The sequence below is a fragment of the Convolutriloba macropyga genome, chromosome 2, assembly GCF_964194025.1.
Source record: "Convolutriloba macropyga chromosome 2, txConMacr16.3, whole genome shotgun sequence".
Lineage (NCBI taxonomy): Eukaryota > Metazoa > Xenacoelomorpha > Acoela > Convolutidae > Convolutriloba > Convolutriloba macropyga.
The window spans coordinates 8,495,279-8,507,904 of record NC_134469.1 but is presented as its reverse complement, the minus strand read 5'-3'; the positions used below and the strand labels follow the sequence as shown (position 1 = coordinate 8,507,904).

Sequence of the window (12,626 nt, the reverse complement as noted above, 5' to 3'; positions counted from 1 at the left end):
TTACCAAACTTCCGCCTCCCACTCCTCTAATAGATTATAGCCCTATAGAAATGATTTGATTGCGCCTTTGAAATATTTTCACAAATTTTATTAATCAGTCCCAGCTCATATTAGGCTATAGCAAACATTATCAATGCAAAAAAAGTTTTAGTTTTGTTTTCTCAATGGGTCATATTTCGCAAGGAAAACAGCATGATTTCGTATACAGCAAATTTGTTCACGGGGAGGGAAGGTCTAGCACAGCGACACAGCGCTTTAGCTGCAACCGTGATTGGTCCATAGAAAAGATCATATTTTTCTAAAGAGTATCAAAAAATATGCAGATTATAATTCGATTAAACCCAAATGGAAGTTTAGCAACCTTTCATACCGCAGACAGTTTAAGACTCGGGATGAGCATTAGGCGCGTAAAACATTCTTGGATTGTAGATCTGGGGTCACAGACAAATGAGACCCAAAAATTACGAGGGAAAAGAATTAAATTTGAATTAGTCTTTTACGAGAGTTAAAATATGATCAAGTTAAAATATGATCGAGTTAAAATATGATCAAATCAGCCGTATTCATTTCCCAGGCATTTCATCTATGATAAAACAGAAAAGATGGAACTGTAAAGAGAAAAAATTGTGGAAAAAAATGTACCGAGAATTTGGAGAGATGTGTTTTTGCTTGCTTTCGTTGTTCAAAGTTGTCAGCGCAAGATCTGAAATTGGGCAAAATATATTCTAAACAGCTTCAGAAAATTTGGTAAGAAACAACCATAACCGAACCAATTATCACGTTCGAGACTCAAAGTTAATAGTGTCTATTTTTATTTTCTATATTTGAATCAGATTGTGGCAATTTTCCGTGTACTTTCATTTCTAAAAAGGTAATTATAGCTCCTGATTAAACTAACTTTGGAAGGGTTTTTTCAAATGGCTTTAACCCTTGGTTCTAATCGAAGTAAGCGGATACGGGAATGGTATCTCATTGAAACATACAGTCCACTTGTAACCTCTGATCAGACTATCCACGTTTTGTTAATCTATGATTTGTAAATTCAAATTGTATAATCTTAAAAATTATGGTTACACATTTAAATTTTAAGTCATTTTACAAACGTAAGAGTTGTTTGGTCCTTCTACTGTTAGTAGAATAATTTCTAAGACCTCGGACTTGTCTACTATTGTGTAATTACATCGAATATTTGACAGTTGAGTATATCGGCATTGGGTAAATTGTCATGTAATCAATTACGTCTGTCTGTACATTAACTTTACTCGGTCTTAATAATGAAGATAATATTCGATACTAATAAGTGTAATATTCGAGAGCTTCAAAGAGACGGTGCTAGGACAATAGATCAAAAGACAACCGATCGAAAGCGAAAATTGGGACAAAAGATCGAAAATTAAATTATTCAAATTGCGTATTGGCCAATGAGATTAGAGCGCTCATTTATTATAAAGCATATAGCATGTTCTATTGTGATATTTTGTTCGGTTGTGATAGATTCATATCAATTCCCACGGGCCGCTAAGACATGGCCATGGCTCGCGAGGCATGGCCATAATGTGGTAATTATATTGCAGCTCGCAAATAATGCTTAATTTCAACAAATAAGAATAAAGATTAATTTTCGATCTATTGTCCCAATTTTTCTGTTTTCTATCTGTTGTCCTTTCGATCTATTGTCCGGTCACCCAAAGAGACTGCTATCAGACCGTACAGATCCCTTTTCAAGCTTCTCATTGTGTGATTGAAAGTTTTTTTCCTAATTCGGTTACGACTAAAATCTGACAAAATGAATAAATTTAGGCCAATGACAATGGGAGTACGCAGACAAAAGAATTCTAGTGTGAATACTAGTTCCGTTATTTTGGGCGCAGCTAGCGTTCCCTGTGGGCTGATCATTACCTGAGCAAAAATTTTAAAGAGTACGTCAGTTTGTGAATCAGCACTGAATTGATAAATATGCATAATCTTAAATGGATAAATATTCATATTTTTATGCTGGTCATATACTATCAGTAAACGTGAAACCCCATGTTGGGGTATGAAGTACCTCACACTAAGGACCTTAAAATTACATAATAAAGTTGAGGATTATGTTTTTCTCGATTAAAAACAGCTATTCAACAAGGAGGCTCGGTAATGTGCGTTCACACATTAAGTTCCGACCCCGCTCATCTTCCATTTTCACTTAATTATCTACCAAATGAGGAAGAGAAAGAAAAATTAACATATCAACATATCGTTCAACAAACTACTAAAAGAATAAAACAAACTACTCTAGGGGACCTAAGAGACCCTTGGCTACCATAATATGACTACCAGAAGAGATGGCAAAAAAAAACTAATTACAAACTTTAATTACGACAAAAAAACTTTGTCCATTTTTTGAAAACCACTAATAACCAAACCAAAATGGCATCAGATAAATTTTATATTAAGAAGATTAACCGGTACTTTTTCGAACAAAATATGGGACTTCTCCTCCATGCGACTTGGCAAAAAGTCGACTAGAAATGAGCAAAAGCGGCAAAAGATTGTTAAAACATTGCTTTTTTAAAAAAAGAATTAAATTCGAACTGATTAGAAACATTACGCATCAAATTGAATCTTTGAGAGAGTACTTTCTACCTCAATAGAGAGCGACTGAGGCCTTTCATTATCCAGGATATGTCATACGGCTACAAAAAGAATTACAAATACAGGCAAAACGAAAAATTGGCACGAAAAATTATGCACGAAAAACGATGTCCCCCCAATCGATTAAATACTGAGCTGATCACTCAAAACAAAAAGATCTTCGTTTGCATTTTTTGCAGGTGACAAGATTTATAAGTCAAATTACTCCCATTTTTGTGATACTGTGAAAAGAAAACAAAAACCTACAAAAAGGGGGCAAACTTGCAAAAAAAACGAAAATTGGTTTTATTTCAAGAAGAAATAGCATTTGAGGAAAATAAAAAAAGAGCATTTGAGAAAGAGCATACTGGTTGTTCCATGAAGAAAGAGCATTTGAGGAAAATAAAACCGTTATGAAGAGCAATTTGTATCTTAAAAGATAAATGATGTGAATTGTGTATTGAGATGCTTAGCTAAAATTTAACAGAAACGAAAATTGGCAGATCTCAAATATCTATCTTTTTTTTATTAAAAACAAATATTTTCAAAATTCATAGCCAGCAAAAGCTTTCGACAAAAAGAGTAGACAGTTTGTCTTGCTACTACTCGGGAAACTATTTGCGACTGTTATTAATGAGACTAAATTATAAGAATATAAAATAACATTAAACACAAACTGAACGAATGAGTTTCACAAACAACTTTACGAAACCACAGTTTTTAAGCCAATAAATTATTGAAGCCATTAATAGATAATAACCGCGAGAATATAACATCTTCATTTGCGTCTCCTTTGATCACTATGACATCTTTTTGTAAAACGACTATCACAAAATGACAACAAAAAGAACCACAAAAACTGAAAATTATCTAAACTTCACAAATTTCTTCTGAACAAATTGTCTAAGCCTCTGACGACATCATTTAAAAAGTTTAAACAACAGAAAAAAAATATTTGATTCAACAAAACATTAAAAAGAGCTCAAAATAATGAGGCTAATTTAAGAAAATGATACATCATTGTAAAATACGAAAAAAAGCGCAGACGGGAACAAAAAGGGATACTATTACTCTATAAAGTTGAAGAATACTCTTACACTTTTTTTAGAAATTTAAATCGAAAGTCAAAACAACCATTAGCAACCATTAGTTATTTACCAATATCAGTTATTTAAGTTCACATGTTTATCTATAGCTGGCCACTGAGACCATTAATTACACAATGTTTGGCATATTGACAGCAAAAATTAACAACAAAAAAGGGCAAAATAACTCTACCAATTTCTACAAGAGAACGCTGTCGCAGCCCCTCAAACCATATTTTATGAAAACAAAAATTATGTTCAGTGTCAAATTCTGTAATTTTTTTCCCATTAAATTGTTAAATAATATGACAAATTACAGAAGAAACAAAACCAAGAGCAAAAATGGGCAATTAAGCATAAAAATCAGAAAATTTTGTATGAAAACTTGTAGTACCAAAAGCAAGAAAACCTTCTGTTAAAACAATAAGCCAAAAAAATGTTTTGCGTTCTGTAAGGAGGAAAGGTCGACTGGTACTAACTGAGAAAAAGCAAAATGTTGACTAAAATAATATAAAAAATTGAAAAGTTCAAAAAATCACAGAATTTTCCTTAAAACAAATACATTCAATAACGTGCGAGACATTAGGTAACAATCGAAGGAATTGAAAAGTTTCACTTGCACCTCTTGAGGAAGAAATTCAGATCTTAGAGTGGTTAAACTTAAAAATAAGACTGACAAAGGAATAACAATTGAAGGCAAAAGACAAGAATTCAGTTAAATTTTACTAAATCTCGTAACCCTCAAAGCCAACAAAATCCTTTGGTTCTCTGAAAACAAACTTTATCTAGATTCGGCCTCAGATATACGTAAATTGGAGCTGTCTTTAACGAGCCGTGAATATAAAATATTGTCAGCAATTAACATTAAAAAAAGCAAAATATTTTCAAAAAAAGGCAGTATCAAAACAAAAAAACAAAAAGTCTCTGATTCCAAGAGTCCATGATATTATCGGACATCTCCCTGATTTTGCCGCGCACCAAGCAAACCGACCACGTAATCAAAGTATTTGCGAATTAGAGCAATTTTTGAGTGGAATTCTTCAATTATTGAAAAAAATGAATGCATTTTGTATAATTATCGAGTTATATCTGCAAAAAAACGGCTAAGTTTTAATTCCAGAAGACTTTCATTTGGCGCCTAATTGCAACTAACGCTTTTTTGAGATTAATGAGTCTTGTTATGTTTTTAAGTCACTAAGTCTGGCAACTTTTAACAAAGTGGACCAAAAAAAAAGCATTTTTTGTGCCATTTTTGTTGAGAAAAACTTTGAATTTTGAAAACTTTATCAAACAATTCAGCAACGCTCTTCTATCTCTAATGGTAACAACAACACTCTGCCCTTAAAAATTTTAACTTATTTTAACTTTAAAAAAACAGTTGAGTATATAGTTCCTCCCTCCCCACTAAAGTGGGGGTCGGAACAAAAAATGACTTTAAACTTTGGCTAAGCGTTGAACAGTTTTACTGGGCATTAAAATAAAAGAAATTAATTTATCTGTTATTAAGTAAAAATGACACGAGTTATTTCTGCGAATTGTTTAATTTTGCATGCAAAATTTCATAGTTGTTACACGAAAATATTATTATCCCATGTCAATATACCCAACGTACCAAAATAGCGGAAGCTATCATAACACATTTACAGTCGACATTACAAGCATGTCCTATTAAATTTAAGCGGACAATATAATGAAATGTTTGGTTGTGATAGCGTCATATCAAGCCCAACGGGCCGTGGAGGTATAGCTAAACTAACTTGTCTCACAATCAAAATTTTGTGCATATAAAACTTTACTACATTCAAAATTATCTCATGTAGATTTTATCAGATAAATAATCGTTCTGATCACTTTAACTGTAGGATAATAATGGGTATTTTTGTCACATTGGGTATATTGGCATTGGGTATTTTGACCTGACACCGAGTTATGTAATGCAGAGACCTCTAATGTTTGACATGGTCTCTGCCGATATTTCCCGGGTTGACCACCAAAAACCTTCCTTGGCAACCATATAAAAGTCAGATATAGAGTCTGGTAACTTGGGAATCAACTGTAATTGATTATGGTGCTGAATACTACAGAAAATTATGACAATTGAGTTAATCCATAAAATTAATAGCTTTAGCATTCTCATTAGAGTGTTCAATGTCAAAATGACAATTAACATAGATGTTTATAATATATTTAAACAGAGGCACCGCCTATAGCAATGATTGCTGAAAACGTCCCTAATATTGCCGTGTATATAGTGCGGATTTTCCCTCTGAAGTTGCAGGAAGCCCACTTTCTTGAGACAAAATATACCTCAGTGTCATGCCACCAGGCCTTTCCAGTCCGCTATGTGCCTCCTCGTGAGCCAGTAGTCCCCTGTCCTGATGACGTCATTTGCACACGAAGTCTCCTCTCTAACAGTAATATTTGCCACAAGGACGAGGGCAGTCCGCTATTCATTCTGAACATGTGTTCAGCTTCCCAATTTTCAATCTTCGGAGGTCCAGGTACGGTCTAGTTTTGGTGCAATTTTTGTCAAAAATTTGCCTCAATTGTGAAAAAAACACTCACAAAAATAATAACTCACAAAAGTTGTGTTGCACTTCTTATCAACACGCACATGCAAATTTTAAGTACAGGTTTTGTCTGCGGTGCCAGAGATGCTAGAGAGCCTGATTATTCGATATAAAATGATAGATTTATGTTTAAGCAAGGTTACATGCGTAACTCTGCAGACGTCACTTGGAGATTCCGACTTACATCAAAATGAAATCTGCAGTTCTCAAAGAATAACATTTAATCTCAGTGCGTCATCAGATTCCACAAAACCTATATGTAAAATCAATTTGCGCGATAGATTATAGAAATGAGCATATCAGATTCGCAGGCCTACATTTAAAAATGGTTTCGTTTGGCCGCTATTAAATGGTAACACGTAGATTGTATAGCTTAGTATATAGTACTCATGGGATAAAGCGGGCAGGGTGGGTTCTCCAGTGATTGTATAATTTTTATAGTTAAGATTTTTTATTAAGATCTGATAAGATGCTGATTTGGAATTTCTATACTGTACGATCTTGTAAGATCTTACACGATAAAAATTCTAGTCAGCATCTTACACTACAAAAATTCAGCTTACAAGAAATTTTATCGAGTAAGACCTGGAACGGAAACTTACAAGAATAAAGTTTGCCTGCTTAGAATTATTATCGTGTAAGATCTGATTTGACGTCTTATCAGATAAAAATCCAATTATCAGAATTTATGTCTTGCAAGATCTGATATGATACTGATAAGATAATACTTCTTCTTGATCTTTCTAATAATTCTTCTATTTCTTCATTTTAAAAGAAGCAAAGAACGTCTCGCGACAATTGTTCTTACAATTAAAGTCAATAAACACTACCATTAACAAATTAATAGTTTAATATTTTGCGGTTTAAGCAAATTTTTTGCAGAATATCTGAAAATCACATTTAGTTTTTCACAATTAGCTTTTTTTCAAAGGTCTCGCGCAAAGGTTCGCAGTTGTTCTATGCAGACTACTTTATATGGAAATACTACTTTGTGAACAAGTTTTAATAATTATGAAGCATTTGATATTTTAGCCTATTGCTACGCAGAGGTACACCCAAATCGTCACGGGCAGATATGCCCGATTCGTGTACCTAGTTTCGTTTTTACTATGTTAATACATTGAAAATGGAGCAATTTTGCGAAATATAGCTACATTAGCAGAAATGGCAAAATGGAAGGGAAATTAGCAACCCGTGTTCGCAAAAGTGTTCTATTCCTAGCCGCGAAATACAATTCCAAACTTTATAAACTATTTTCTGCACGGCTTGTATTACGCATCTGCTCTATTCATGTATCGATTTTTCGCACGCAATGTAGCCCGATTTCGCATGTAATCCACAATTAAACTTAACTTAATTACTATCTATTTAATTAAGCCTAACTTATTACTACTATTACCACTTTATTACTACTTTATTACTAATTATAGTACTTCATTACTACCTATTACAACTTATTAGTAATATTTATTACTAATTATTAAAATCGACCAGTCCCACATTGATATACAAAGCCTTTGATGTGCGAGGTATATTTCAGAAAAAAATCAGTTTTTGTGGTTGCATGTATTTAAAGCACTTTAAAGCTTTGAAAGCTTCAATTAAGTCTTTATTAAAGTGCTTATTGCATGCTCAAAATGCGCGCGAACAATAGATACCTAAATTCTTAGTCAGCATCTTACAATACAAAAATTCAGCTTAAAAAAATTTTATCGAGTAAGACCTGGAACGGAAACTTACAAGTATAAAGTTTGCCTGCTTAGAATTATTATCGTGTAAGATCTGATTTGACGTCTTATCAGATAAAAATCCAATTATCAGAGTTTATGTCTTGCGAGATCTGATATGATACTGATAAGATAATACTTCTTCTTGATCTTTCTAATAATTCTTCTATTTCGTCATTATAAAAGAAGCAAAGAACGTCTCGCGACAACTGTTCTTACAATTAAAATTGATAAACACTCCCATTAACAAATTAATAGTTTAATATTTTGCGGTTTAAGCAAACTTTTTGCAGCATATCTGGAAAGCACAATTAATTTTTCACAATTAGCTTTTTTCAGAGGTCTCGCACAATTGTTCGCAGTTGTTCTATGCAGACTACTTTATATGGAAATACTGCCCTGTGAACAAGCTTTAATAATTATGAAGCATTAGATATTTTAGCCTATTGAGACGCAGAGGTATACCCAAATCGTCACGGGCAGATATGCCCGATGCGTGTACCTAGTTTCGTTTTTACTATGTTAATACATTGAAAATGGAGCAATTTTGCGAAATATAGCTACACTAGCAGAAATGGCAAAATGGAAGGGAAATTAGCAACCCGTGTTCGCAAAAGTGTTCTAATCCTAGCCGCGAAATACAATTCCAAACTTTTTAACCTATTTTCCGCACGGCTTGTATCACGCATCTTCTCTATTTATGTATCGATTTTTGCACGCAATGTTACTCGATTTCGCATGTAATCCACAATTAAACTTAACTTAATTATTACTTATTTAATTAAGCCTAACTTATTACTACTAGTATCGCTTTATTACTACTTTATTACTAATTATAGTACTTTATTACTACCTATTACTACTTATTAGTAATATTTATTACTAATTATTAAAACCGACCAGTCCCACATTGATATACAAAGCCTTTGATGTGCGTGGGTTATTTCGAAAAAAAATCAGTTTTTGTGGTTGCATGTATTTAAAGCACTTTAAAGCTTTGAAAGCTTCAATTAAATCTTTATTAAAGTGCTTATTGCATGCTCAAAATGCGCGCGAATAATAGATACCTAAATTCTTAGTCAGCATCTTACAAAACAAAAATTCAGCTTACAAAATATTTTATCGAGTGAGACCTGGAACGGAAACTTACAAGAAAAAAGATTGCCTGCTTAGAGTTATTATCGTGTAAGATCTGATATGGCGTCTTATTGTTCCGACCCTCTTTTGTACAGACAATTTTGGCCAATCAATATATTCATCGTACAGAGTTAAGGCTAGTATCATTAGAAAACTCGTCTAGCGTAGAATATGGAGTAAAAATTTTTTTCGTTTTCGTTTTTTACAGTTGAGAGAATTCCAATGTTTTTTCACTTTTTCTGGAATTTTTGTCTAAAAATTCATCAATTTTGCTAAAATTTGTTAAAATTTTCGAAAAATAGTGTTTTTGATTGTATTTTTAAAGACATAAAAAAATTTAGAATACTTTTATATTTGTATTTTTGTCTAAAACTATGGTTAAATATTACAAAACTCATCAAAATAGCACGAAATTAGCGTTTTTAGTCAACTTTGATTAAATTTAACGGAAGTACACATCCAAACACCACTAACACAATCTTTTTAGACTCAAAAGGGGGCTAAAAACATTTTAGCATCCGTTGAGATTGCTCTGTAATTAAAACTTTGCGGTTTTTTGCGAACTTTACTCGTTGATTATCAAAAACGCAGCATTTATTTTTGATTTTTTAACTAACCAATTATCTATATCTATTGCATTCGTTAAATTAAATGTTCTTAATGGACAAATAGCATTAGCAAGGTTTGTTTTGATCCAATCTCGGACTTTTACAATCCAAAAAGATTTCAGAATGCAATGAGTCCTTCTTTTCTAAAAAAAAAATTCGATCTGCATAATATTAGTTAATGAACAGAACATTTCAAGTCAAAGCACAGTAGTGATAGATCCAATTGCCTTGCTAAGTAGCTCCAAATAAATTCATCTATTTTTTTATTTGGAAGCTGATAGTCGTTTTCACTTTTAAAAGTTTCTGATAAATTTCTGATTTGTAAACAAAAAATGGCTTATTAATTTTTGCGTCTAATTTTTTATTAATTTGGTCAAATTGTAGCTTAGTGTCAGCAAAGAAAGATTGTTTCTTCTTCCAAATGATTTAACATCTAATCTTAACTGTGGTTTTAAGCCATAAGTTTTGTTTTCTGGCTTTAATGCTAATAGATTTCACATTTGTTCTTTTAGGTAATTGTACCTTTTTCACGGTTTTTTTTTTAGTTTTGTCACATTATCACATAATTGACAGTTCACATATCAAATTTTTGACGTTCAAAATAGGACGCAAAGAAACATACTAAACTCCTTAAAGATATAGATTATGGTTTAAACGGCTTCGACTATACTTTTTTGAGGAATTTATTTGAATTTTTTACTTTTGTTTTTAACTGTCGTTTTCACTTTGTCGCTTTAGTTGTATGCAATTACTTTAACAATGACAGATTTTATTGAACTTTCATTGAGGAGCAGATTTTTGGTCAGCATCTTACATTACAAAAATTGAATTTACAAGAAATTTTATCAAGCAAGACCTGAAACGGCAACTTACACGAAAAAAAATTTCCTGCTAAGAATTATTATCGTGTAAGATCTGATTTGACGTCTTATCAGATAAAAATCCAATTGCCAGAATTTATATCTTGCAAGATCTGGTATGATACTGATAAGATAATACTTCTTCTTGATCTTTCTAATAATTCTTCTGCTTCCTCATTTTGAAGGAAGCAAAGAACGTCTCCCGACATTTTTTTACAAGTAAATCAATAAAAAAATTAATAGTTTGCGGCGTAAGCAATTTTTTTGCAGAATATCTGGAAAGCACATTTCTTTCTTCATAATTACTTTTTCAGAGGTCTCGCGCATTTGTTCGCGATTGTTCTATTGCAGATTACTTTATATGGAGATACTGCTTTGTGAAAAAGCTTTAATAATTATGACGCATTAGACGTTTTAGCTGCTTCAAGTGGTATATTGGAAAAAAATTACGAGTGTATAAATACATTAACAAGTTTTGGGAATCATAGGTTTTTCAATCACTGAAGAGGAAATTATTGTGGTGTAAGATCGGACAAGAAGAAGTATTCTGATGTAATATTTGACAGACGATTTTTTTATCGCGTAAAATCTGATAAGACTCAATTTTTTATTGTCTAAGATCTAATAAAAAAGAAAGTTTTGTTGGTTAAGATCTGAATACACCGAAACTTTTTTATCTTTTAAGATCCAAATCATAGAATTCTCATTGCGTAAGATCTGATAAAATGAAATTGTTGTATCTGAAAAATGAAAAAAGAATTTTTAACTGTAAGAATTGATAAGAGGGAATTATTATCGTGTAAGATCTGACAAAACAAAGTTTTTTCATCGTGCAATGTCTGATAAGACGGAATTTGTATCGCTTAACTTCTGATAAGACTGAACTGTAATCGTGTAACATCTTGTAAGAGGAATTTTTAGCTTGTAAGATCTGACAAACGTCTCATCAGATCTGATAAGAAGAAGCATCCATCCCCGACTAGTAGCAAGATGACTTTGTCAGAAATTGTTCACATCTTAAACGATAATAAGTTCTGAGAACATTGGGGTGAACAGGAGTCGGGTTAGAAAAAACAATTCTAACTCGCATTGCGTTGATATGTGTACGTATTTAATTTCAGTGGTAGGAAGTGCTGAATGTCTCTACGGTGTGGCTTCATACTTCCAATCCAAAACGACATCAACCTGCAATGACACCTCGTCTAACAAACATGCGGAAGTCAATCCAAATGATTCCCAACTGAAAGACGACTGTAATGGCGGAAGTTTCTTTGCCAGAGTGCACACACATGCTAAATGGATTGACAGGATGATCATGTTGCATAGTTAATAAATTGTCATAACTAGTTATTTCTAATTAAATGTAAAATCAGATATTCTGTACTTTTTTGGAGGGAGAGGAGGCACAGAGGAACCATTTGAAAAATCTCTGGGTAAAGCGGTACAGTTAGAAAACGAAACCCAAAAATGTAAAATATAATTGCGACATTTAGCTCTGAAAATTTGAGTTTTTTGCTCCAATTCTTACACTATTTTGCTGTGAAACTCGTCATCTCAATGAACTTTTGTGAGATCCAGATTCGATTCAATTTATGTATGATTTCATATGCAGTCACCACACTCAACATATTCAGCACGTTTTTGGTTTACTTTTGCTCAATTTAACCCTAAAAGCCCATCCTGATGTTTTTTCTCTCTTTTAATGAGACTGTTGTTCGTAAATGACTGCTCAGTTTTCTGACGACGCTCGTGAAGAGGGTAAGTTGATGCAAAGACCCAAATAAATGAGCAAGATCTCAAATATTTCATCAGGCTCGGAGTAGAGATTATTCAAGCTGTGGTCATATTTCGGTCTATAATCGGAATTTTTTCTAGTTGACTTGTATTGTTCGGTTTCTATAAGATTCCAAAATTTTTCTAGTTGGCTTCCACGAACGCATTTCAAGTCTTGATCAGTACTTCTTCAGTGAAATACAGGTCTTGATTGACAAATCAGTACTGATCACGGATTATCTCAAGTCTTAAG

At 32.7% G+C, this 12,626-nt stretch overlaps 1 protein-coding gene across 1 annotated transcript; it reads left to right on the top strand.

Annotated features, from left to right (window-relative positions):
• The first annotated feature begins 5,910 nt into the window (after positions 1-5,910).
• LOC142355397 (uncharacterized) lies at positions 5,911-11,935 on the top strand. The gene is made up of 2 exons (XM_075407593.1): positions 5,911-6,199; positions 11,722-11,935. Exons 1-2 carry the CDS (start codon positions 5,911-5,913, stop codon positions 11,928-11,930), a joined length of 498 nt encoding a protein of 165 aa, XP_075263708.1. The 3' UTR covers positions 11,931-11,935.
• The last annotated feature ends 691 nt before the right edge of the window (positions 11,936-12,626 follow it).